Below are 22,777 nucleotides of genomic sequence, written 5' to 3' on the forward strand. Positions count from 1 at the left end.
AAAACAACTGATATGGGCAAAACCCAAAACTAGCATTTACTCAAATTTCAGGGAAATTAAATAGTAACCTAGTTTATGCGTCTGCACTTGATGGACAGGAAAATACCACAGCCTTGGCTGAGACAAGGGCATGTATAGCAGATGATATCCTGGCATATGCTAGATAGGAACTGAGGAATATATGGAAGGTCTAACTCTAAAGAATATTCATATTTATTTATAAAAGGGAAAAGACTTAGTATACCAGTAAAGAGGACAGTGGGGATGGTATTTCATAGCTAACACACAATAGGGATAATGTAAATTTCAGTGTAAATTTCAGAATTTGAGAAAACTCCTGGAGTCAATGGAGGAAGGGGACCCCTAGTGTGCTATGCTCCATGGGGATGTGAAGAGTCACATACGACTTCGCAACTGAACAACAACAACAAAGTTTCAGTAGCCTTTGATTTTCATGCAGTGGATAAAATGGGCAGATTCAGAGGAAAAAGATAATGTGGATATATTTGCTTCCTTTGGGAGAGCCAGTTTGGTGTAGTGGTTAGATAAGAAGCTGAGTTTTTCCCCCACTATAGATGTGAAGCCAGGTGGCTCACCTTAGACCAGTCATGTCAAACTTGTGACGTCACATGACATCGTACGATGTATCGCGACTTTTCCCCCATTGCTGGCAATGGGGTGGGCACGGTTTTAGTATGATGCATCCGCCTGCGGGCCGGCAGTTTGACATGCCTGCCTTAGACCAGTCACTCTCCTTCAGCCCTAGGGAAAAAATAATGGCAAACCTCTTCTGAAAAACCTTGTCAACACACACACACACACACACAACCCAGCAACTTCCCCAGACAGTTGCCAGGAGTCAAAAAGACTGGAGGGTACACACGTGCCTTTGTTTTGGAGTGGAAGGAAAGTACTCCTTCCAATCCAAAAAGTTTTACATTCTGTTCATTATAGTCACTTTAAATACATCAAAGTTAAAAATGGATATGTACATTACAGATTTTTTTCCATCAATCTCAACTCTTGACTTCACAAGACCTCATAAATATATCCATGCCATTTCTTGGTAACAGTATAGAAATTGTTTGCCATTGCCTTTTCAGGAATGTTATTCCATTTTTCACATTCTATAGTTTCAGTATTCCCTGGAGTTTTCCCTCCAACTATTAACCAGACCAGTTCTTGCCTAGCTTCTAAACTCAGACAAGGTCAGACAAAGACTGCCATCTACTAAGATATATTAAGGTTAATAGCTGTGTTCTAAGGGCTATCAGCCTCTGATTCACAGTGGAGTAACTATTCTGAACTTAGACATTAAGGTATACAGAAGAGGCAGTGCTTGCAAATAAACCCTACCTCACTCCTTGCCCACATTGTTCACATTACACATTTGAATAAGGCTATAGTAAATGACTTTTTGTGCATGTGTGATGGCGATCAGAAAGATTGTAAAAGCAGGCTTGGTTCAAAGAGTCTTTGAGCTGTAATTGTTACCCCTGGAAATGAATGTGTATAGACATTAATCCGTCTTCATTATTTATTATTTTCGCCTGTATTGATCTTATGTTGCAAAGTGCCAAAGGTCCTATGTCAGAAGAACTGTACATAAATTAATTTTAAAAATTACCCATCAATTTATGTCTTTCTAGAAAAGATATATCGAGGTGCTTTTTCTGGTCTGGGTCCAACACTGTTGGGGAAGGGGGAGGGATAGACAATTTGGTCACCAAGTGGGTTACAGAGTGGAGATGCAGTTTGCTAAGATGCAGCTTTACATACTGACATCTCTTAGGCTGTTATTGCTGAAAAAGCTCCAGCTGAAATTATTCTCATAATAGTTTTGTTACTGATTCAGTTTTATGTATAAATCCCATACCTCAAAGTGTTAAACTATTTATTTGGTTTCAACTTGTGAATAACGCTGAGTACTTTTTCCTACATAGGTTTTGTTAGGGGAAAAAATGGCATTCATCTAAAGAAGCCTTCAATGTATCCAAATATTGGTACTTAAGGAATGTAGAATTTGAACTTTAAATATTTACTGGGTCACCCAGACAGCACTTGAGTTACTAGTTTGTGCTTTCATAGTTGTCTCTCCAAATAATTTTGTCTTTGTCTGAAACTTTCTGGTTGATGGCCTCAGCTATTTGATCATTCCCTGCTAATGAAAAACCAAAAGGAGAACCCTTTAGCTGTTTGCCCGACTGGAAAACTGCAAAGTCTGGCCTGGAGCTTTGAGAGGGGTTGGGAGATAAATCTGGTTGTCAGATGTTTAACCAAATCTGACTTTGCTTTCATGCAGGATCTATTGTGCATATGTGGTGCAGAGGAATGTTACGTGCATTCTTCAGGATGGAGTGGAGAGCTATGTGAAAGCTGAGTATCACAAGTGCAGCTGGGGAGCCAAGTGTCCTGGCAAAGTCATGTAAGTATAGCCAGAGATAAAGGTGTAGAGATCTCTCAACATCTTTTGAGCTGAGAAAAGTCACTCCTGAATATTGATTTTATCATAGATAGTACCAAAACTCCTGATTCCCCTTCTTTCATCTTCTTCTTAGTCTTCAGAGCCAGTGTGTTTAAACTGGCTAAGTTGAAAAGTGAGGACCAGGGAGTCTTAAATCCACCCTTAGTCCATGGATGACTACTACTACGTTCATGTTGGAAGCACTTACCAAGGCGCTTCGGGTTGAAAGGATTAGCCGGTGACATCACCATTGCCCAAGGGACACCTGAGGGGACTCATTTCATGTTCCTGTTATTTTCCCACCAAACTGGCACCTATTTATCTACTTGCATTTGCATGCTTTCGAACTGCTAGGTTGGCAGACTTTGGGACAAATGTTAACAGAAGCTCATTTTGTTATGCGGCTCATGCTCTTGGGTTTCAAACTGCCAAGCTGTCAACCTTTCCATGGTCTTCTGACTTAGCATCCTAACCAAGTGAGCCACTTGGATGATTTAAGACTAGATCTGTCTTTCTCTCAGCCCAATCATTTCCACAGGGAGTTGCAATTCCTGAGAGCTGCTCTGGGTTTACAGAGTAAAGGTGAAATATTATTATTACTATGGCTGATGCAAAGTCGGCCAAATGTTTACACTCAATTTGGCATTTTTATCTATTGTGTTTTTCGCAAGAACCTGGGATAGGCAGATATTATTTTTTGATGATGTTAAAGATATTGTCATATGTAAGGTGTTCCAAATAAATCTGCCAGGCAGTAATTGACTGGTAGTGATTTTGTTAATGCCAGTGTTCAGTATCGTTCACAGAGGAATCTATGCAATGAAAAATAGTAGAGGTAAGAAAGACTCTTCTTTCTTGATATGAACCTCTCTCAATCTATCACCATTGACTACAACTGTATCTTTCCTTCTGCCATTGGTCATGCACAAAGCTGAGATTTCTACTGAATTCTATTATTTCTAGGCTCTTGATTATTGTGGCAGGTATTCAAATGTCTTCTTGTAATCAATCTAAACTCCACTCGAATTGATCTTCCTTGTCTTGCAAGATGATTTCCAAAATCGTCTTGTCAATTGTAGGTAGTCCTTAACTTACAACCACAATAGGCTGGAAATTCCTTTGTAAGTTGGTGAGGTCATAAAACGAGTAATGATGTGATGAAAGCCAATTTTACAACCAATTTACCCTGGTCATTAAGTGAATCACCATAGGAAATCCAGCTTCCCCAATTGACTTTGCTTGTCAGAAGCTGACTGGGAAGGTTGCAAATCATGATTATGTAGCTGCAAGATGCTGCAACCATCACAAATACAAGCTGATTGCCAAATGACTGCATCACAGAGTTTGTATGACGGTTGTAACTTTGAGGACAAATAATAAATCACTTCTTTCCAAGGCCATTATAATTTCAAATTGTTGTTAAACAATTATAAGTCAATGACTACCTATAGGAAATGATCTTTTGTTCCTCTTCTGTTTGGGCAGTTTCCTCAGGTGGAAAGAGCTTGTTTTTAACTAGATGCTGTTGGACTGCATCAGCTATCATACCACTTAGCAATTTGAAAATTGTTGGTAAGCAAGTAATTAGCTTGTAGTTGCCTGATGCTGTCCCTTTTGTTGGATCATTCATTATCAGGTATATTTTGTCAGATGTTAAACAATATTCAGTTTCAGCTGCTTGCAGTTGTTAAACTGCTTGGCACTCAGTGGGTGACTGGTTAGAAAGTTCTGGGAACTGTAGTCCACATATTATAAAGTTGCCAAGTTTAAAAATTACACATTAGACATTTCGAAAAGAAAAACTATCCAATCCAGATAACCAATAAGCATGACCAGAAATAAGAACACTTTTAAATATAGTCAGATAAACCAGTTTTAGATTCTTCCTTCTTCCTCCTAGCCCTTCTTAAATCTCATAAATATAATTTGAAACTCCTGTTTTCTTCTAGTATCTTTTCCTGGTATCTCAAAATTCTTATCATCTTTCAAGTCTAATTGTAATTTTCATTAAGTAACTTCAGTATATATCTTATATTTCAGTTTAAAAGGGTAGTCCATAATGTCTTTTTCAATGTTTAAATGATTCCAATTGCATTTGTAAATCTAATATTTACATCTGTTTCTTATAAATTGTAATTTTTAAATCCAACTTAGAATTCACCTCAGTTATCTCCAGAAGGATTTGTTCCAATAGAGTTCAAGTAATTCACAGGCCCATAGATCAAACAATTCCTTTAAAGCAGCCAATTTGTGCACTAGTAATCGATTTTTAAAGTCTTGTTTGTAAACAAGATACAGTATGTTTTTCCCACACAAGAAGCCCTTTCTAATTAACTTCAAAGCCTTTCTTTAAATCAATTTCATAAAGCCTTTACCATTTGTAAAGTTTTCCAGAAAGAACTTTGGAATCACCTCTTTGCTGCAGAAATCACCAAATAAATAATGATCTTATAAACCTAGAAAGATGTGATATTCTTTCTTTTTAAGTGGATTGAAGAGAATCCTACCTAGTGACTGGGAGTCCTGTGATTCTGAAAGTTTTTCAGTCTTAAACAAACAATAAGAAAAATAAAACTCCAAAGTGATTAAAAAGATGTGGCTTGGTCAAACCGAGTGGCTGTAAAAACAATCATTTCTGTAGTCTTCTCATAAAGATCAGCTGTCCAAAGTACATGTGGGCAACCTCCAGTTCTCTCTTCCTTCCAGAGAGAATTTTGGTACATCCAGATGCTCAATTTGACCTTAATGCCCCTGAAAAAAAAATGCAGGGATTGGTTCTTCTCACTTCACCAGATATTGTCTCTATGAATAATGGGAGTTTTCTGATGCAAAACCACTCAGTAGAGAGAAATAATAATAATAATAATAATAATAATAATAATAATAATAATAATAATAATAATAAGAAGAAGAAGAAGAAGAAGAAGAAGAAGAAGAAGAAGAAGAAGAAGAAGAAGAAGAAGAAGAAGAAGAAGAAGAAGAAGAAGTTGGAAGTGACCTTGGAGGTCATCTAGTCCAACCCCCTGCTCAGGCAGGAAACTTTATACCATTTGAGGCAAATGGCTGTCCAGTCTCTTCTTAAAAACCTCCAGTGTTGGAGCATTCACCACCTCTGGAGGCAGGTTGTTCCACTGGTTAATTGTTCTAACTGTCAGGAAATTTCTTCTTAGTTCTAGGTTGCTTCTCTCCTTGACTAGTTTCCATCCGTTGCTTCTTGTCCTGCTTTCAGGTGCTTTGGAGAATAGCTTGACTCCCTCTTCTTTGTGGCAGCCCCTGAGATATTGGAGCACTGCTATCATGTCACCCCTCACTCTTCTCTTCGTTAAACTACACATACCCAATTCCAGCAACCGTTCCCTATATGTTTTAGCCTCCAGTCCCCCAATCATCTTTGTTGCTCTTCTCTGTAACCTTTCTAGAGTCTCGACATATTTTTTACATCGTGGTGACCAAAACTGGGTGCAGTATTCCAGGTGTGGCCTTACAGATAAGACTTTCTCCATATATATAAATGTAATGCTTATTATAGGACAATTTAGGCATCAGTTTCCCATGCCTCCTTTGCTTTCCTACATCATATTTTAAGTGACAGAAGTGCTGTTGTATTTAAAAAATGAATGGATGTAATGCCTGCTTGCTTCCAACAAAGAGTCACACTAGCCAAGAGTCCAAAAACTGCTCAGCATGATCATGTATTTCTTGGAAGTTGACCCAAATATAGCATAAATCTTTCTTGTATTATGGACTGGATCCAAAGAATTGTGAGTGAAAGTAAAATAGCCCCATTCCATAGATGCTTGCACAGGACCTTTGATATGATGCTATTGGAAGTGGATTCAATAACAGCTAATCAGTAGATCTGCCGCCAGGCTAACATTTTTGGAGGTAGCTTTTACTTTCATTATGGGCCAGAAAAGCAAATGTTTTTAGATACTTTCTGTATTTTTTCAATGGTACTTTGTGATTTGGGCACTGAAATGGTACAAAGATACATGATGCTCATGTTGCTTTACTATATATTGTCCATATATGCAATTTTTAGAAAGAAGGAAGAAATGTAGGCAGAAAGAGCTTATAGTTTAGAAAGAGGGGATAACAGGAAAAACATGTGGGACTTACAACAGTTCATTTAGTAACCATTCAAGGTTTCAACAGCACTGAATAAAGTAACTTATGACCTTTTCTCACAGTTACAACCTTTGCAGCATTCCCATGGTCATATGATCAAAAATTCAGATGCTTGGCAACTGGTTCATACTTATGATGATTGCTTTGTCCCAAGGTCATGTGATCACCTTTTGTGATCTTCTGACAAGCAAAATCAATGGGAGAAGGCAGATTTATTTATTTATTTATTTATTTTATTTAATTTCTATACCGCCCTTCTCCCTAAGGGACTCAGGGCGGTTCACAGGGCATATATAAATAAGTATACAAAAATTAAAAGAAAATTAAACCATGCCCAAATTAAAATATAACAATAGTGAAATAAAAACCAATTAAAAACCCAAATACCCCTTCAGGCCAGACCAGCTAACTCAAACAAATGGGTCTTCAACCCGCGACGGAAGGATCGGAGGTCCGATGCCATCCGGAGCTCAACCGGCAGTTGGTTCCATAGTGCCGGGGCACCCACAGAGAAGGCCCTCCCCCTGGGGGCCACCAGTCGACATTCTCTGACTGGAGGCACCCTGAGGTGGCCCTCTCTGTGGGCACGCACAGGGCGGAGGGGAGTTGACGCCGGCAGCAGGTGGTCCTCGAGGTATCCCGGACCCATGCCATGTAAGGACTTAAAGATCATAACCAAGACCTTGAACCTCACCCGGAAGACAACTGGCAACCAATGCAGCTCGCGGAGCAAAGGTGTAACATGGGAGTACCGGGAAACTCCCAAGACAACTCTCGCGGCCGCATTCTGTACCAGTTGGAGCCTCCGAGTGGTCTTCAAGGGAAGCCCCATGTAGAGAGCATTACAGTAGTCTAGGCGAGAGGTCACGAGCGCATGAGTGACCGTACACAGGGCATCCCGGTCCAGATAGGGCCGCAACTGGCGCACCAGGTGAACCTGGGCGAAAGCCCCCCTAGTCACGGCTACTACATGATCTTCCAGGGTAAGTCGTGAATCTAGGAGGACTCCCAAGTTGCGAGCCCTATCCTTCACTTAACAATCAGGTTACTAACTTAACAACTTCAGTGATTCACTTAACAACTGTGGCAATAAATGTTGTAAAATGGGGCAAACCTCACTTACCAAATATCTCACTTAACAACAGAAACTTGGGGCTCAATTGTGGCCATATGTCAGGGATTACCTGTATTAGACTACACGGGAGCTGATGGGAGCTGTAGTTAACATACTAGAAAGTATCAAGGAATTCTGCAATATAATAATGGGAAAGGTGACGATTGTGCCAAGATTATGCAGAAAAGTGCACTGGGAATAATGAATGAACAAGATTTGGATATAATCCAGGCAATCTATGCCAGAGAAAATATGTGTTAATTAAAAAAAATCAGTAGAATTTCTGCATTTTTCCAATTTGTATACAGAAGGTGATTCCCTAAATTTCAAATCTAGTTCTGTTACCTACAATCAAAAGTGTCTTGTCTATAAAGTCACTATCTGGATTCTATATGAGGCCTGTTTAGATCACACAGGCTCACCCAGAATCTTGAGAATATGCTTCTGAAATCTGGTAGCAGAATAGCTGATTTGCAGAGGTGTGATTTTTTTTCCTTCTAAATAAAGATGAGAGGGTAAATGAGAGGCTTTTGAAAGTGTATTGCTAAGTTGAGAAGTGCAAAACCTGGGGTAAAAAATAGGCTTATGTATGAATTTGATAGGGTGGAAAAAATAGAAAATCAACTTTTGTGGGGTATTTTAGTTTGACTTTCATCATTCACACAATGATGAACCATGATCAGTTTTCCCTTATGGAGAAACTGATTTTCAAGTAAGCTGCTTGCTTACTTGAAAATTGCCAGACAATACACTCTTGTAAGATATATTGGTTTCCTGGCCATGGATATCAGCCCTATTTTGATCTTCTGCTAGCTTTCTTGAAAAAAATGGTAAGTACTATTTAAAAATTAGTTCCATATTATTGTTTGTATTTCCAGTCTTTACCATAGAAAGTACTTTGCAAACAATTTGTGATTGTCATCAGTTTAGCCAACCTTAAAATGTTTAGAATATGTAGTGACCACCATGAGACACCGTGCGTGTTTGCTCTAGCTGAGGAAGAGGAAAAAATGCAAGACATATTGTACATTGAGTCAAAACCCTGACCTCTAAGTCTTACCATTCCAAAGAAAAAATAAGCTGAAGCTCTGTAGTGAGGTGTATATTTTGGGGGTGGGAAGTTGTAAGAATAGAATGATTAAGTTCAAGAGCCATAAAGTGGGGAGAGCCAAGAGTTTGTGACCAAGGGAAAAACAGATTACTTACAAATTCTATACTGCTGCGCCATTTCATATAACAGTAGCTTTGTTCTAGGTTCAAATAAGCCACTTTAGATCCAGGAAAAAATGTTTTCAAGAATACCCAGTGTATAGCCACACTGGTTTGGAGTGGTTATCAACCATGACAAAGCCTGATGTGGAAGAGGGTTTTCCATAAAGCAATTTTTATGTAGCTTTGGAAAGTTAGGAAATCGACTTATTTTTATTACCATAGTGAAAAGCTGTTCATTAATTTATCTGACATCTTTATAAATTGCTTCTCTAGCCACTGACTTCTTAAGATGATATAAAAGTTCAGATAAAACTGTTCCTTACTTTAGTATAGAAAAAAAAATCAGTTCTAAATCTTGGGAGCTGTGCTGGTCCTGGGATTAGAATGCAATATTGCAAACTAACCCTGTCCACTGCCAGGAGTTCGATCCTGACCAGCTCAAGGTTGACTCAGCCTTCCATCCTTCCGAGGTTGGTAAAATGAGAACCCAGATTGTTGGTGGCAATATGATGACATTTGTAAACTGCTCATAGGGTGCTGTAAAAGACAATGGAGCAGTATATAAGTCTAAGTGCTATTGCTATTGCTAAATTTTACAGATTTCAGTGAGAGAGCTAAAGCTGTTAATGGATCTTATAATCCAGGTAACCTCTGGCTTGATCACATCTTTCTTATAAATCAGAGGTTACCAACCTTTCTCAGTTGGCAGACTGGAGGGAAAGGGAGGGGGCAGCATTTTACATGTGCACATGGATACGGACACAAATAGGGCCACAAGCATGCATGTGATGCAAATGGGGTGGTGCTAGTACCCACGTGATACTTTCTAGCCCCGCCCCATTCTTCCACGGCATCCCGTTTTCGCACCCCAAGGCACGGCATCATACCATTTTCACACCCTGAGGCACAACAGTGTCCCATTTTTGTACCCCGTGGCACAGTGTCCTGTTTTTGAGCCCCATAGCCATGGCACTAGTGCAAGTGGGGGGGTGCGCACACATGTGCACACACTGGCCAGCTTGTCCCGTGCCCACAGGTTGGGGACCCCTGTTATAAATCATTCTACCTTTAACATATTCAGGCAGAGCATGTCCCAAATTATGATGAGTGCATTTATTTCTGGCACTATTGTTAGAAAAATAACTAAATTCCAATTTCAACCAGAATTTTGTGACCACTTGATGAGATTTGACCCAACTTTGCACATTTTACTATTGTCAGCATTTTACTATTGTTACTATTCCTCTAGACAGATATGTGTTTAATGTGTTTTAAATATTATTACTAGGTGGCTGTCAAGTTGTCAGCTATTATTATTGTACAACACTTTGTATCTAGAGTGGTTTTTCTGTGTTTCTGCACCTTGTTAAGGATACAGTATATAAATAATGATAACAGTAATAATACAAAATGTGACTTGCAATTTGGGTTGAAAGATTATGATCACCATATCAATTATAATTGAATATTTTGGTTCATCAAATAGTTAGAAATTATTACTGTATAAGTACTGGATGTCACACCACTCATTTTGTAAAAATCTATTTGGAAAAGCCACACGTATTATTGCAGTATCTCCATAATTCTTAAGTCCTTGCCTGAATCATTGGTGCCAGCACCAAGTTGTTTATAATAATAATAAACAGCAGTGCTGTTAACTGGTGCAATCAATTTCCATCTCATGTTTATTGCTGAAAATCAGTTTTGTGTTGTGGTGAAGGTACTGGCCTAGAAACCAGGAAACAATGAGTTCTAGGCTTCCCTTAGGAAGCTGGCTAGTCTTTCTCTCAACCCAATCCACCTTACAGGGGTGTTCTTTGGGAGGACATCCTTGAGTTTTGAGGAGGAGGAGGAGGAAGTCTGGAGAAGATGTTGCAGTATCTGGAGACAGCAGAATAGAAGAGAAAGAACTGGGAAAGCATGAAATACAAAGACCTTCAAATAGAAGTAAAATGTCTGTGGCAAAAGAAAGCAAAGGCAATATCAATAATAATAGGCACCTTGTATGCAATCCCAAAACATCTGGAGCTCAATTGGAACACCATCAGCTTTGACAAAATCACCATCACTCAACTGCAAAACGCAGCACTACCTGGAATAGCTTACATCCTGCAAATGTACCTTTAACACCATTAAGTAACACCTGCCTATCCCTAGTCCTTGGAAAGGACTCAGTAAGTAGACAAAGATGTCAAATCCAGTCTAAATATTTGGCTGACTGTAATCAATCATAATTTATATTTGTTTATTATAGATTTTAATAATTAGATTTTTCATTCTGCCTTTATTACTCTGTAAGTAACTTAAGGCAACAAACATAATATACATCAGGGGTGTCAAACTCAATTTCATTGAGGGCCGCATCAGCATTGCAGTTACCCTTGAGAGGCCAGGTGGGTGTGGCCAGGGTGGGTGTGGCCTACTGGTTGGGCATGAGAGTGCCCAGCTGCTGTGCTTGCTCTCCTTAGCCAGGTTGCTCATGATTGGTCCTTTCCATGTGAGGAGACCTGACTTTGTATCCAAAGCTTCCTTAGCAATAGGATGGGAGACCACCCAGGTTAGGCCAGGAGGAGGGGCCAAGGGGATGGTGAAAGGGCAGCAGGGAAGGACTAAGGCAGGACTTCCCTCAGACCCTCCCTCTCCTTCCTTCCTTCCTTCCTTCCTTCCTTCCTTCCTTCCTTCCTTCCTTCCTTCGAACAGTGATGGGAAAATATTTGAGATGAGGGAGGGAGAAAAACAGGAAAGAAACGCAGCTGAGTAAGTGTCATCCTTCATGAGGAATGAAGAAATGCACCATCTCCTGGAAGTGGCCAGCTCATGGCCCTCTCCTCACAGCACCGAGAGGCTGAGCCAGTGGCACAAACCTGAAGAGAAGCACAACGCTGCCCAGCCCCTAGCCTGCCCGAAGTAGGCAGGGCCATGTGCTGGCCACTTCCAGGTGATGGTGCATTTCTTCATTCCTCACAAAGGGTGATACCTCCCCAGCGTGCACCCAGGGGACAGGGCCGATGTGGCAGGGGCCAGTCCCTCACTGTTTCCAGATGGCCTTGTGGAGCTAAGACTGAATGTATTTCAGCATAGATGACTACCACAAAATTGTACATTGGCTCCTGGCCGGCCTGGGCCAGAGCCAAGGCAGCAGGGGCTGTTCCCTCACTGTTTCCAGGATGGCTTCACAGGCCACATAAAACCACTTTGTGGGCCGGATCTGGGCCCCGGGCCTTGTGTTTGACATGTCTGATATACATAATCCCCTTTCCTCCTTCCATTTTCTCCACAACAATCTTCTGAAGTGGGTTGGGCTGAGAGACAGTGACTGGTACAGCATTATTCAGCTGCTTCTCATGCCTTTTTCATTCTTTTTAGTTAAAGCTGTCAAGAAAATAGCAACAACAACCATAATAACTAATAAATGAGTTTGGATTTGGTACTTGGGTGGAATTTAACTTGAAATAAATAAATAAATCTTAAATTTCATCAGGAAATCCCTTCAAATCAAGGATTATCCTCTTTCGAGTAGGGTAGAAGACCAGGCTAAATGAGGCTATGCTCAGCAGTCTCTCAGGGTAAAGGGGATCAAAAACCCAAGCCTTAGTCATGAGGTCACAGGTGCCTTCTCAACTTTTTTGAGCTCCTTCAAGGACACCCCTGATTCTGCCATTGGTCAAAAGCAGAGATTTTGGCTGGCTACTGCTGATACTTTTGATTGAGTAGTGTTACCTTCTCAATTAATAATCCAAGGCTTAATGAGAAAGTAGCAGTCTTACCTTTTCTGTCCTTCAGACTAAGAATAAGGCTAGAAAAAGGGAATGTTTTCTGGGCCAAAGCAACCCTACCACAATATCTAGCTAGCTTGGGAAATGAAGAAATAGATAGAGCTTTCTTTTCAACATGGGGGCCCACTAATAACTGTTTTCGCAGCTGCCATAAATCCTTCCTGTTATTGTTATGTGAAGTGGAGGTGTTTTGCACTTTGAGAAGTTTTTTTTTTTGTTTTTCTCCTGAAAAGGAGAGTCTCACTTCTAACTGGAAACAGCAGTAAGAGCGGCATAGCCTGTTAGAAGAGATCTGATGCCAGCTGTTTTCCTCCTTTGGTCTGTGCAATGATTTGCTCTTTTTACAACTCTGACCTTTGGCCAAAACAAAAAGTCAGGCAGTGGCCCAGATGTCTGCGGGGAGCCAGAGTTATGGTTGTGTGCCAGGCAAGCAGTTGGCAGTGGTTCAATACAGCAGCTTTTTTCTACATTCTCCAACCCATCCAGGCTATTTTGTGGGGTGTGTGTGTGTGTGTGTGTGTGTGTGTGTGTGTGTGTGTGTGTGTACACGCACACGTGTACGTTTGTGTGCACACACCAGAGTTGTTCATCACAGCAACCTAGAGATTCCTTTCGGGAGCAAATCTCCCCAAGGCCTTACATTCTTAGATCTTCCACATATCATTCAACAAAATAAAAGGCAAACAGAAGCTTATGGCAAGTTCAAATAGCACATAGACTTAGGGCAGAATCCCAAACGGAGGCTGCCAGAAGCTGAGGATTTTTCCAGTATCCTCTATGCCAGAAAATAGCCGGGGAATTGCCAAAAACATTTGTTCATCAGAGGTACATGCGTACAGGAACCTCATTATTTAGTGTAACCCAGCCCATTGATTAGAGAGGATGCTTGCCCGATGAGTCTTATGACAGAACTGACAATGAGATATAATAACAGGAGTCAACTCATGACACTATTAGCTATTTCGTAAAACAACAGGAGACTTTCAGAACAGAATGACAGGCTGTGCCTCAGATCAGGGCTACATCTAAACTAATCCATAGCATTTGCTTGAGGATTATCTTTAGCCTGGAAGATATGTAGAACATTAGCTTAATAGCGTAAAGTATGTATACGTGACAATAAGGGGTACACTATGGCATAATCAGGCTGTGCATTGAGAATTATGGCTACAGGCATCTGCTCACACAATCACTTAATTCCAAAGTCTTGTGGCTTTCTCTGTGGTGTTCAACTGGCATGTCTATACCTCACCAGAACTTTCTATAATTGGCCTCGGTACATATTATTACAACCAGTCTGAAGGATTTCAAGACTGAGCGTCATTATATGGATGACAATGGATGCATGTAAAGATTTGAGCATCTCCAAGGATCCGTTTATACATTCATATAACTCACTGTTATAGCAATTTTAAGTGTTTCTATCAAAGTCTCCCTGGCTACGTCAGAATTTCTGAGCAAAATATCTGGATTATTGTGCTCAGTGATCTGTCACGCAATGGCTGGTAGCAGACTGCATGAGCTGTCTCTAGAGGAAAATACAATGCTGGCTGAAGTCATGTCAGGTGATTTGGAAGTGTTTATCTGTGCAATCTGATTAACCATTGCAGTCATTAGATAACATGGAACATGGATAACTTCCGCATAAAGTTCATTTCATAATTCATTTGTTCTGTTCGAAGTTTAGGAAAAACTCCAAAAGTACAAGCAGTTCAGAAACTGAATCAATTAACCAGAAAGATGGCGGGCTCTTCTTTACCTGCTGTGTTCAAGTAAAGGTTGGCTAGCCATCACTTAGGGTGCTTTAATTTGGATTTCTGCACTGGACAAAGATATAAATAGCCCCTAACCGCTATATGATCATTTGATCATTTAAATATTTTTTTTTCAAATTCTGGTATAATATGAGCTACAGATGGTTTAACTATCCTGATACCGTTGTAGTGGAGCTGGGGTGAGAATGGGGTCAGCTGGGAGGCTTTGAGAACCTGTATTCCAACAGGAGCAAATCACGGTTGCACACTCTATGTATGGAAGTTGCTGCCCTCTAGTGTTAAAATACATTTTGAAGTTATAGTAAAAAAATATTCATATTGATTTTCTTACCTAGTGTATGCAGATTCTTAATCACCCAGAGCATGGTTGTGCCAAAGGTGCTTTTCCAAAAGGTAAATGGAGTTTCTTGATTTTTTTTTCCTTGAAACATTTTGCTTCTCATCCAAGAAGCAAACTTCCAAGAGAACTGAAGAAGCTTCTTGGATAAGAAGCGAAACATTTTCAAGGGAAAAAAACCCAAGAAAGTCCAGGTGCCTTTTGGAAAAGCACCTTTGGGGTTTTCCTACCTTCTTCTTACAATTATAGTTGGGACTGATTGATTTGTTTGTTTGTATCTTGCCTTCATGATATTCTTCTTGCCTCATCATTTCACTTGTTTCCAGTCAGAAGTTTGTCAAGTGTTCCAAGACATAACTATGTACTTTAAAACTATTCTATACACTGTGCAAATGTTCAGTATGTGAATTCATTTCCAATCCTCCTTGGAAGTCTTAACATATCATAAAATATTAATTCAGTCTAAAATTATATGTGATTCCATAATCCACCACCCTTCCCTTTTAGGTTTCCATGACCCCTGTGTTACAGACATTGGTATCCAGATTTTTAATTCTTAATTTCTTAATTCTCTACCTTTCTTTATTCCTGCCTATTAGGTATCACACATTCTTCAGACCCAGGTACAAGATTGGATACAAGACAATCACTGAAATAGCATGGAAATGCTGCCCGGGTCTTGTGGGAGAAGGATGCCATCATGATAATCCCACTAGTCAACCAGGAATTCCATCCCAGCATCCCATCCCCAAGATACCTCAAACTCAGAAGCTGTTTCCAGGTCCCAGAGCTCCGCCTCATCCCAAAATCCCTGTGGACTCATTTCCTATACCAAAAAAGAATAATTATGGTGAGGATCCAAATCTGACTTTGTCACACCAAGAATCATAAAGACGGCCTTTATTATCTTGCCAGAGCTCCTTGTTCTTTTTTATCCAGATCTGTTGGACATGCAGAAACAAGCACAGGCTTACAACTTTTATCGCTCACCCTCTAAACGAAACACATTACACATTCACATGTTCATACATGGCTACATAAGTCAAAGTCTGGCTGACGAGAAAAATTAAGACAGGACATCTACCATGCATAGTAATTCATTCTATGCGATGCCTCTATAGTGCCCATAAATGTAAGGGTAAAGGTTTCCCTGTCCAATTGTGTCCATCTCAAGGGGTGGTGCTCATCTCTATTTTTAGCTGAGGGAGCCAGCATTGTCTGAAGACACTTCCCTGGTCCTGTGGCCAGCATGACTATATGCGAAGGTGCACAGGATGCTGTTACCTTTCCACGAAATTGGTACCTATTTACTACTCACATTCGCATGCTTTCAAACTTCTAGGTGCGCAGGAGCTGGGGCAAGTACCGGGAGCTCAACCCATTGGGCAGCGCTCAGGTCTCGAACCTCGGCTGGTGACTTTAAATCAGCAAGCCCAGCATTTTAACATCTGAGCCATCATGCCCCCAATAGTACCCATACACTATTATATTATATTTTTATAAAGGTAATCATAGTTGTGGTTAAAACTTAAAAAAAAGCATATTTGGATATTTGTGTCTTTTTAAAAACTTCCACTGATATGACTCAAAATAATGCTGAGCTTTTGATTTTTGCAGAAATCACCAGATAAGATCAAAGGAAAAAGCAAGAGTGGGGGGCAAATAATTACATCTAAAAAATTACAGGATATCTATAATGTAAAGTTAACCTCAGTATAGAGACTAGGTACTAAATACAGTTAATTAATGTCAGGTTTTGCTGAACATTTAGTACCCAGGTAATGGCTGTTCTCCAAACTCTGAAAAAAAACCATAGGTTTTATGAAGTCATGGAGTGATATGGTATGATATGGTTTAATTATAGTTGGGTTCATGTATCATATTAAATTAAAACCCTTAGATAAACGTTCTGTTGTATGCTCATATAACATCCAGGTTATCACAACTTTTTTTCTTTTATAAACGATTTACTAGTGGAAAAATACTAGCCCTGAAAAAAACTAAACAGCACAGCTGGGAGAAAGAACAAAATGAAATATTTTGCACATTCTGAAAGCCCAGACAAGCTATATTATAACATTGTGTGGTATGAACCCAGTCAGACTATTCAATACATAGAAACAGAGAGAAATTTGTTCAATACATATTCAGATCACTATACAAATTGAAATGCAATTATTCTTCAAAATGCAGACTTCTCTCTCTTCAGCAATGCAAATATTTGACTCCAGGAAGGTTTTCCAGTAGATGAATTAATGAAATATGTGCAAGAATGCTAAATGTGGTGAAATGGGGGAATGCATATATGAGGCTACCAAATGTGTTAACTAGAAATAATGTCAATGAAAATATGCTCAAATGTTGATACGATTTTTGTTTTTACAAAACTAACAAAAGCAGAAATGGAGTAAATCAAAATTAAAATGGAAAAGTAAAATAAATTGAAATTGCCAGATTCACCCACCTCTAAATAAATTCAAGAGGCTTATACTGGGAGTCAGGCAGAGCATCATTTGTAGAGCAACAGAAAAAGTCATTTTAGCTGCTTTTGCTCTTGATAACAGTGGGCTGGCTGCTCTGTCTCTTCACAGGATGCTGTGCAGATCTGCAAATGGATGAGTTATTTTGACAAAAACTTTAACAAAGGAAGCCCCCAAAGCTGCTGGTAAAGCAGCTGTGCCCTCTCACTTCTAAAAGTGAAATGGGCATGTTGCATTACTCATTCATTTCAACCTCTTCTGGTATCATTGAAAGGTAGAAGAATGTGGCATATGCACAGAAGCCTGTTTTGGATTATTATTTGAGATTATGCAGTGATAAGATATGCGTTGTAAAAGCTACTCAAAGTCCTCCTCAGCCTTGTGAGATAGTCCAGGCAAGAAGCACACTCAGAAATACTAGCTCTAAAATTACGATAAGGTTACATTAACAGAATCTTGCAAGTCTGAAAGTACATCTCTCCCCTCCCATTTTTATAATCCTAAAAGCTAGAGAGAGTCTCTTCTCAGTTGTTTAGCATACTTCCAGTTTTTCTGCATACTCAGTTGCCACTTATTTAACAATTGTCTAATCTATGGTTCTTCTATCTGTCTTACAAGGTCATTCCAACATACCATTACACACACATAGCTTTGGTCCCCTGATGGATAGCATGGTCTGAATCCAGATGATAATTTATTTATTTATTATTATTTATTAATTTAATTTGTATACCGCCCTTCTCCCGAAGGACTCAGGGCGGTGAACAGGACAATACATAATAAAAACAAGATACAAAAATTAAAAATTATTAAAAGTGATTAAACAGCAATGCCTGTAATAAATTAGTACAAATTAAAAGTTAAGACCAATTTATAAAACCCAACCCCATCCCATCAGGCCAGGCCAGCTTGTTCAAAAAGGTGGGTTTTAAGATCGCGCCGGAAGGAGCGGAGATCAGGCGCCATCCGGAGCTCGACCGGAAGATGGTTCCATAAATCCGGTGCGCCCACAGAGAACGCCCTCCCCCTGGGGGCCACCAGTCGGCATTCTTTGACCGGTGGCACCCTGAGGAGGCCCTCTCTGTGGGAGCGTACTAGGCGGAGGGAAGTTGACGCCGGCCGCAGGTGCTCCCCAAGGTATTCTGGACCCATGCCATGTAGGGCTTTGTAGGTCATTACTAACACTAATCATCTGAGTGTATCTACAAAGTAATAGTCACATTATTTCTGTTTATATCCTACTCCTAGGTCGAAAAATGCCTGATGTGTTTGGAGACAGACTGAACCACCTAGAAGAGGAGGTCAGACGTCTCTCACAGTCTTATGATACCTTATACAATATGGTGAGTGGCTTGGGGGATCACTTGCGACTTGCCATCCAGGAAGATACTAGTAAAATGATTGGATCCCTCATGAATAGTCCAACTGTTCCTGATTCAGCGATGGGATTTGGAATCATTCCTGATGGAATTGTGGATGCTGCAGACAAAGCTGAGCTCTCCCCTTTTCCACCTGTGGGTGAGATATTAAGCAAAGTGACTGAAATGAGTGATTCACTGAAAATCAAGAATAACCTACTGGAAGAAGTGCATGGCATGGTCCTAGATCATGACGGGCAGATCAAACACTTAATGGAATCAGCTCGGCCTTCACCACTCACCTCAATTGATATGTTAGAAGAATATATAGACAACAGGCTTAGCAACCTAAGGGTGGAGCTTTTGGATGGCTTTGAGAAAAAACTGATAAATATTCAGGGAACATGTGATTACCAGATCAAGGAAGTAAAACAGCAATGTGAGGAAGAGAAAGCAGCCAACCTCCGACTTCAGCAGATCCTGGATGGCAAAGAACTGGAAATCAAGAAAGACATTTCTCAACTGGAAACACAGATTCAAGGACTGACAGTTGTAGAAAACTGCTGTAGCAACTTGAACTACCTCACTGAACGGATGGATATTTTGGAAAAAGGCCTACGTAGTATTTCTGAGTCTCAGAAAAATCTAAACTCTAGGGTAGATATTGAATTGTCCCCCGACACTTTGGGGAGTCTCTTTGAAGAACACTTTGTGGACCTTGAGGCTAGGCTGAATTTTACAGAGAGGGAAATAGGAAGTTGTTGTTCTAATATAGAGGACAGCATGAGAGGTTTGATGGGATCAGAGCTAGATGGTACAAAAGCTCTTTTTGAAAACAAAATGAGAACCTTGGAGGAGAGACTCATAACTATTGTAGGAGATGTGAATAATGTCAGTTCTGCAATGGGGCTAGATGGAGCTGTAATGCCCTTCTTGGAAGGAGAGCTTGCTACCATAACAAGAGAAACAGATGAGAAGTTGGAAGTACTACAGAGCCAACTGACTAACTTGGAGAGCACTTGCTTGTTGGGTTGCACTTCCAAATCCAAAGAGGTAGAAATTTTCCGTGCAGAGATAGAAGACTGCCAAAACAAGAACCAAGATTTACTGCTAAGAATGGACAGCAACTCAGATCTGCTGCAAAAACTCAATATTACTATCTTGGAGATGCAGAGACGGATTGAGGAGGAAACAGCTGGAACCTTGCAAGGTGAGATCACATTATTAAAAATCAATTTGAACACCATGACTAAATCTCTGACTGGGCTGAAGGATTCTGTTTCCCAGTACTCTGACTCAGTAGTGCATGTTAACTCATCCTTGGATGATCATGAGCGCAAGATAGAAGATGAAGTCCATTCACTTCAAGAAAAGATCAGTAATCAAGACTCCCAGCTTCTCTTCAGTAACAAGCGTGTCTTGAATTTAAAGGGAGACCTTGAAAGGCTGAGATCCAGGATCATCAATGACTTGAGCAACTGCAAAAGTCTGGCTCTCGGCCTGCAGAAAGAAGTGCTCCAATTCGATGACCGTGTGGCCCAAATAGAAGATATGTGTGGCAGACTGGGCACAGTAACGGGAAGCCTAGAACACATCCAAAATGAACTGGAGAACAATGCAGGAAGTATGTGGGGTTACATGAATCATATTAACAAAACTTTAACTACACACTCTGAGGAAATAACTGTGCTCAAGAATAACTTGTTGGATTGCCAAGCAAAAATTACAGAACTAGCCGAAGATGTTGGTCTCCTAGAAGGCAAGCTGAAAAACAACCAACATTAGTTACCGTATATTGGGTCCAAAGTATACCTAACTTATGTCGTACAGACTCCAAAGAGATGGTACCAGGAATTTGGTTTTATTTTGGTTTTGAGAGGGGGAAGGGCACTGAACTTTAAAAGCTGCTATTGTCCTTTCCCTGATTTCTTTGATATGATTTTTTTTATTACAATGTAAGTATGTTTGTCATTAAGTGTTCTTTCTACAGATATTTAACAACTGTACTTACATAGCAGAGTGCCTTCCCAATTTCAGGTCATATTTAGGTTACATTTCTAATACATAGTTCAGTTCAAGTGGAAACTGGAGACAATCTTTTTTAAATGGTTCTTTGCTTTGGGAATAAATCAAAATCTAATAATTAAGGACTGAAACAAAGAAACGCAATATCTGCCAGATTTATTCATCTACTAGAAGGGAAATTATTTTCAGAGGCCATAATACAATAGTCAGAGTCATATGATGGCTCTGATTTAAGATAAGACTTCCTCCACCCATTTCATATAAAATCTCCAAAATACAAGTTTGAATTCTACCTGATAGCATCAACTGATACAAATTTATGGGGTATTCATGTAGTTCAGCAGCATGATAAGAGCTGAACCCAATAAAAGAATCCCCTAGTACAGAACATAGTTATTTTCCCTATTGCATTGTCCTACACAGAGATCAAGCTGAATTTTTCAAGCTGATATTCTTAAAAACTGTGCAATCTGACTTTTGCATGAAGGATGGTAAGGAGCAGGTCACCGGGCTAGATTCAACAGATAGCTTATTGCAATTCTAGGAACAGAAGAAAAGAAAGCATGCATAATATAGCGTTGTAGCATTACTATACTGTTGCTTCCTATTTTTGTAAAAATGGAAGAAGTTCAATTGCACAAGATTATTATTATTGTACCCAACATATTTTAATCTGATTACTTCTTGGGCACTCTTGAACAACCAATTCTTCTATTTATTCTCACTTATTTATTTTTGAGAATGATAGCCTTCTTTTCAAGGGAATTGCTCTTAAGGTAGTATAACAGAAATGGCATGTAATAATCCAAATTTGTTTAATTCACATTTAATTTATTTCAAGTCAATCTACAAATAGAAGCAAATATACTTCAAAATTCATATTATTTCCCACTCAGCAATACAGAATGTGTGTGTGTGTGTGTGTGTGTGTGTGTGTGTAATCACCTACACATATGTATTTGGGAAACATGCATAAAAATGCATACATTAGTGAAACTATCACACAAATATATTTTAAGTTCTAATGCATAATGTCATATAAAAATTATAAGCAATACTGATGAAAATACATTTAATTTTAAAATGAATTTGTTTTGATCCAAACTGAAGCAGAATCATGCTGAACTAAATTTAAGACTGAGAAATAAGAAAAGTTAAACTTAGTGTATTAATCCATTGGTATGTATGACTACCATTAGATGCTCAAGAGAATGTCAGAAGAACTTAGCTGCAGATAAACCTCAATAAGAATATTCTGTCCTGCAACTGAAGGTCTCTTCTATGCTTTTCTCCTATGATTGGACCCACTTTTACATTTTTGCTTCCACATTAAATTACTGGGCAATTCGCATAACTTTACATAGTGGCTAGAGAAAATGTTTCAGGTGCACATATGAAGGACTCACCATGCAGTAATTAAGAGAAAGTTAGATAGAGCATGTGATAGTTACAGGACATTGGATGCAGAGTAGGAAAGTACTCTGGGTCCAGCAGGGGTTTTCAAATAGTATCTGTGATTGTGACTTTTTAAAGAAATGGATGGCAATAATCCACATACATACAGCCCACACTAGGTCTGAAGGGCCCTTCCTCCTTTGGATCCAAAAAGCTGTTCTTCTACTTGTGACTCCTAAAGAGCTAATTCCTAGATGTACCTTCTTCACACAATATGCAACTATCTGGTGGGTTGATTTTGTGAAATCAATCTGCCCTCAACTGTTAGTAGACACATAAATTAACATTCTCTAGAATGAGCTGTCACTGACCTGGTCCTTCAAGGTTTTCACACATCACACCTATAATCAAGTCCACCCACTTTATCACTGGTTGTTCTCTTTCCTTCCACTTTTCCCAGCATTAGAGATTTCTGAAGTGAGCTAGGTCCTTGCATAAAGTGTACAAAATATCATTTGAACCTAGTCATTTGTGCCTCAGGTGAGAACTCTGGATGGAATACTATGCTTAAATTTATATGAAGAAATGAAAATGTAAACAAGAATGTACATAGTTACTACAACAGGGCAAAATGTTTCATTTCCTGCTCACCTCCTAACCCTTTTCTTAGCTAATTCATAACCTTTAACCTAGTCAACTGCTAATGAAGAGCA

General features: G+C 39.6%; 1 protein-coding gene across 1 annotated transcript in view; it reads left to right on the forward strand.

Annotated features, from left to right (window-relative positions):
• EMILIN3 (elastin microfibril interfacer 3) overlaps positions 1 to 20,429 on the forward strand; it is a gene marked incomplete at both ends in the record, with an annotated part of 34,077 nt that extends 13,648 nt beyond the window's left edge. Inside the window, 3 exons of the mRNA XM_083358809.1 lie at positions 2,303 to 2,425; positions 15,406 to 15,656; positions 18,535 to 20,429. Of these exons, the coding sequence (XP_083214935.1) occupies positions 2,303 to 2,425; positions 15,406 to 15,656; positions 18,535 to 20,429 (2,269 nt within the window). The remainder of the gene's footprint in view (positions 1 to 2,302; positions 2,426 to 15,405; positions 15,657 to 18,534) is intronic.
• Between the last annotated feature and the right edge of the window lie 2,348 nt (positions 20,430 to 22,777).

Source organism: Vipera ursinii (genome assembly GCF_947247035.1).
Source record: "Vipera ursinii genome assembly, chromosome: 3".
NCBI classification, from domain to species: Eukaryota; Metazoa; Chordata; class Lepidosauria; order Squamata; family Viperidae; genus Vipera; species Vipera ursinii.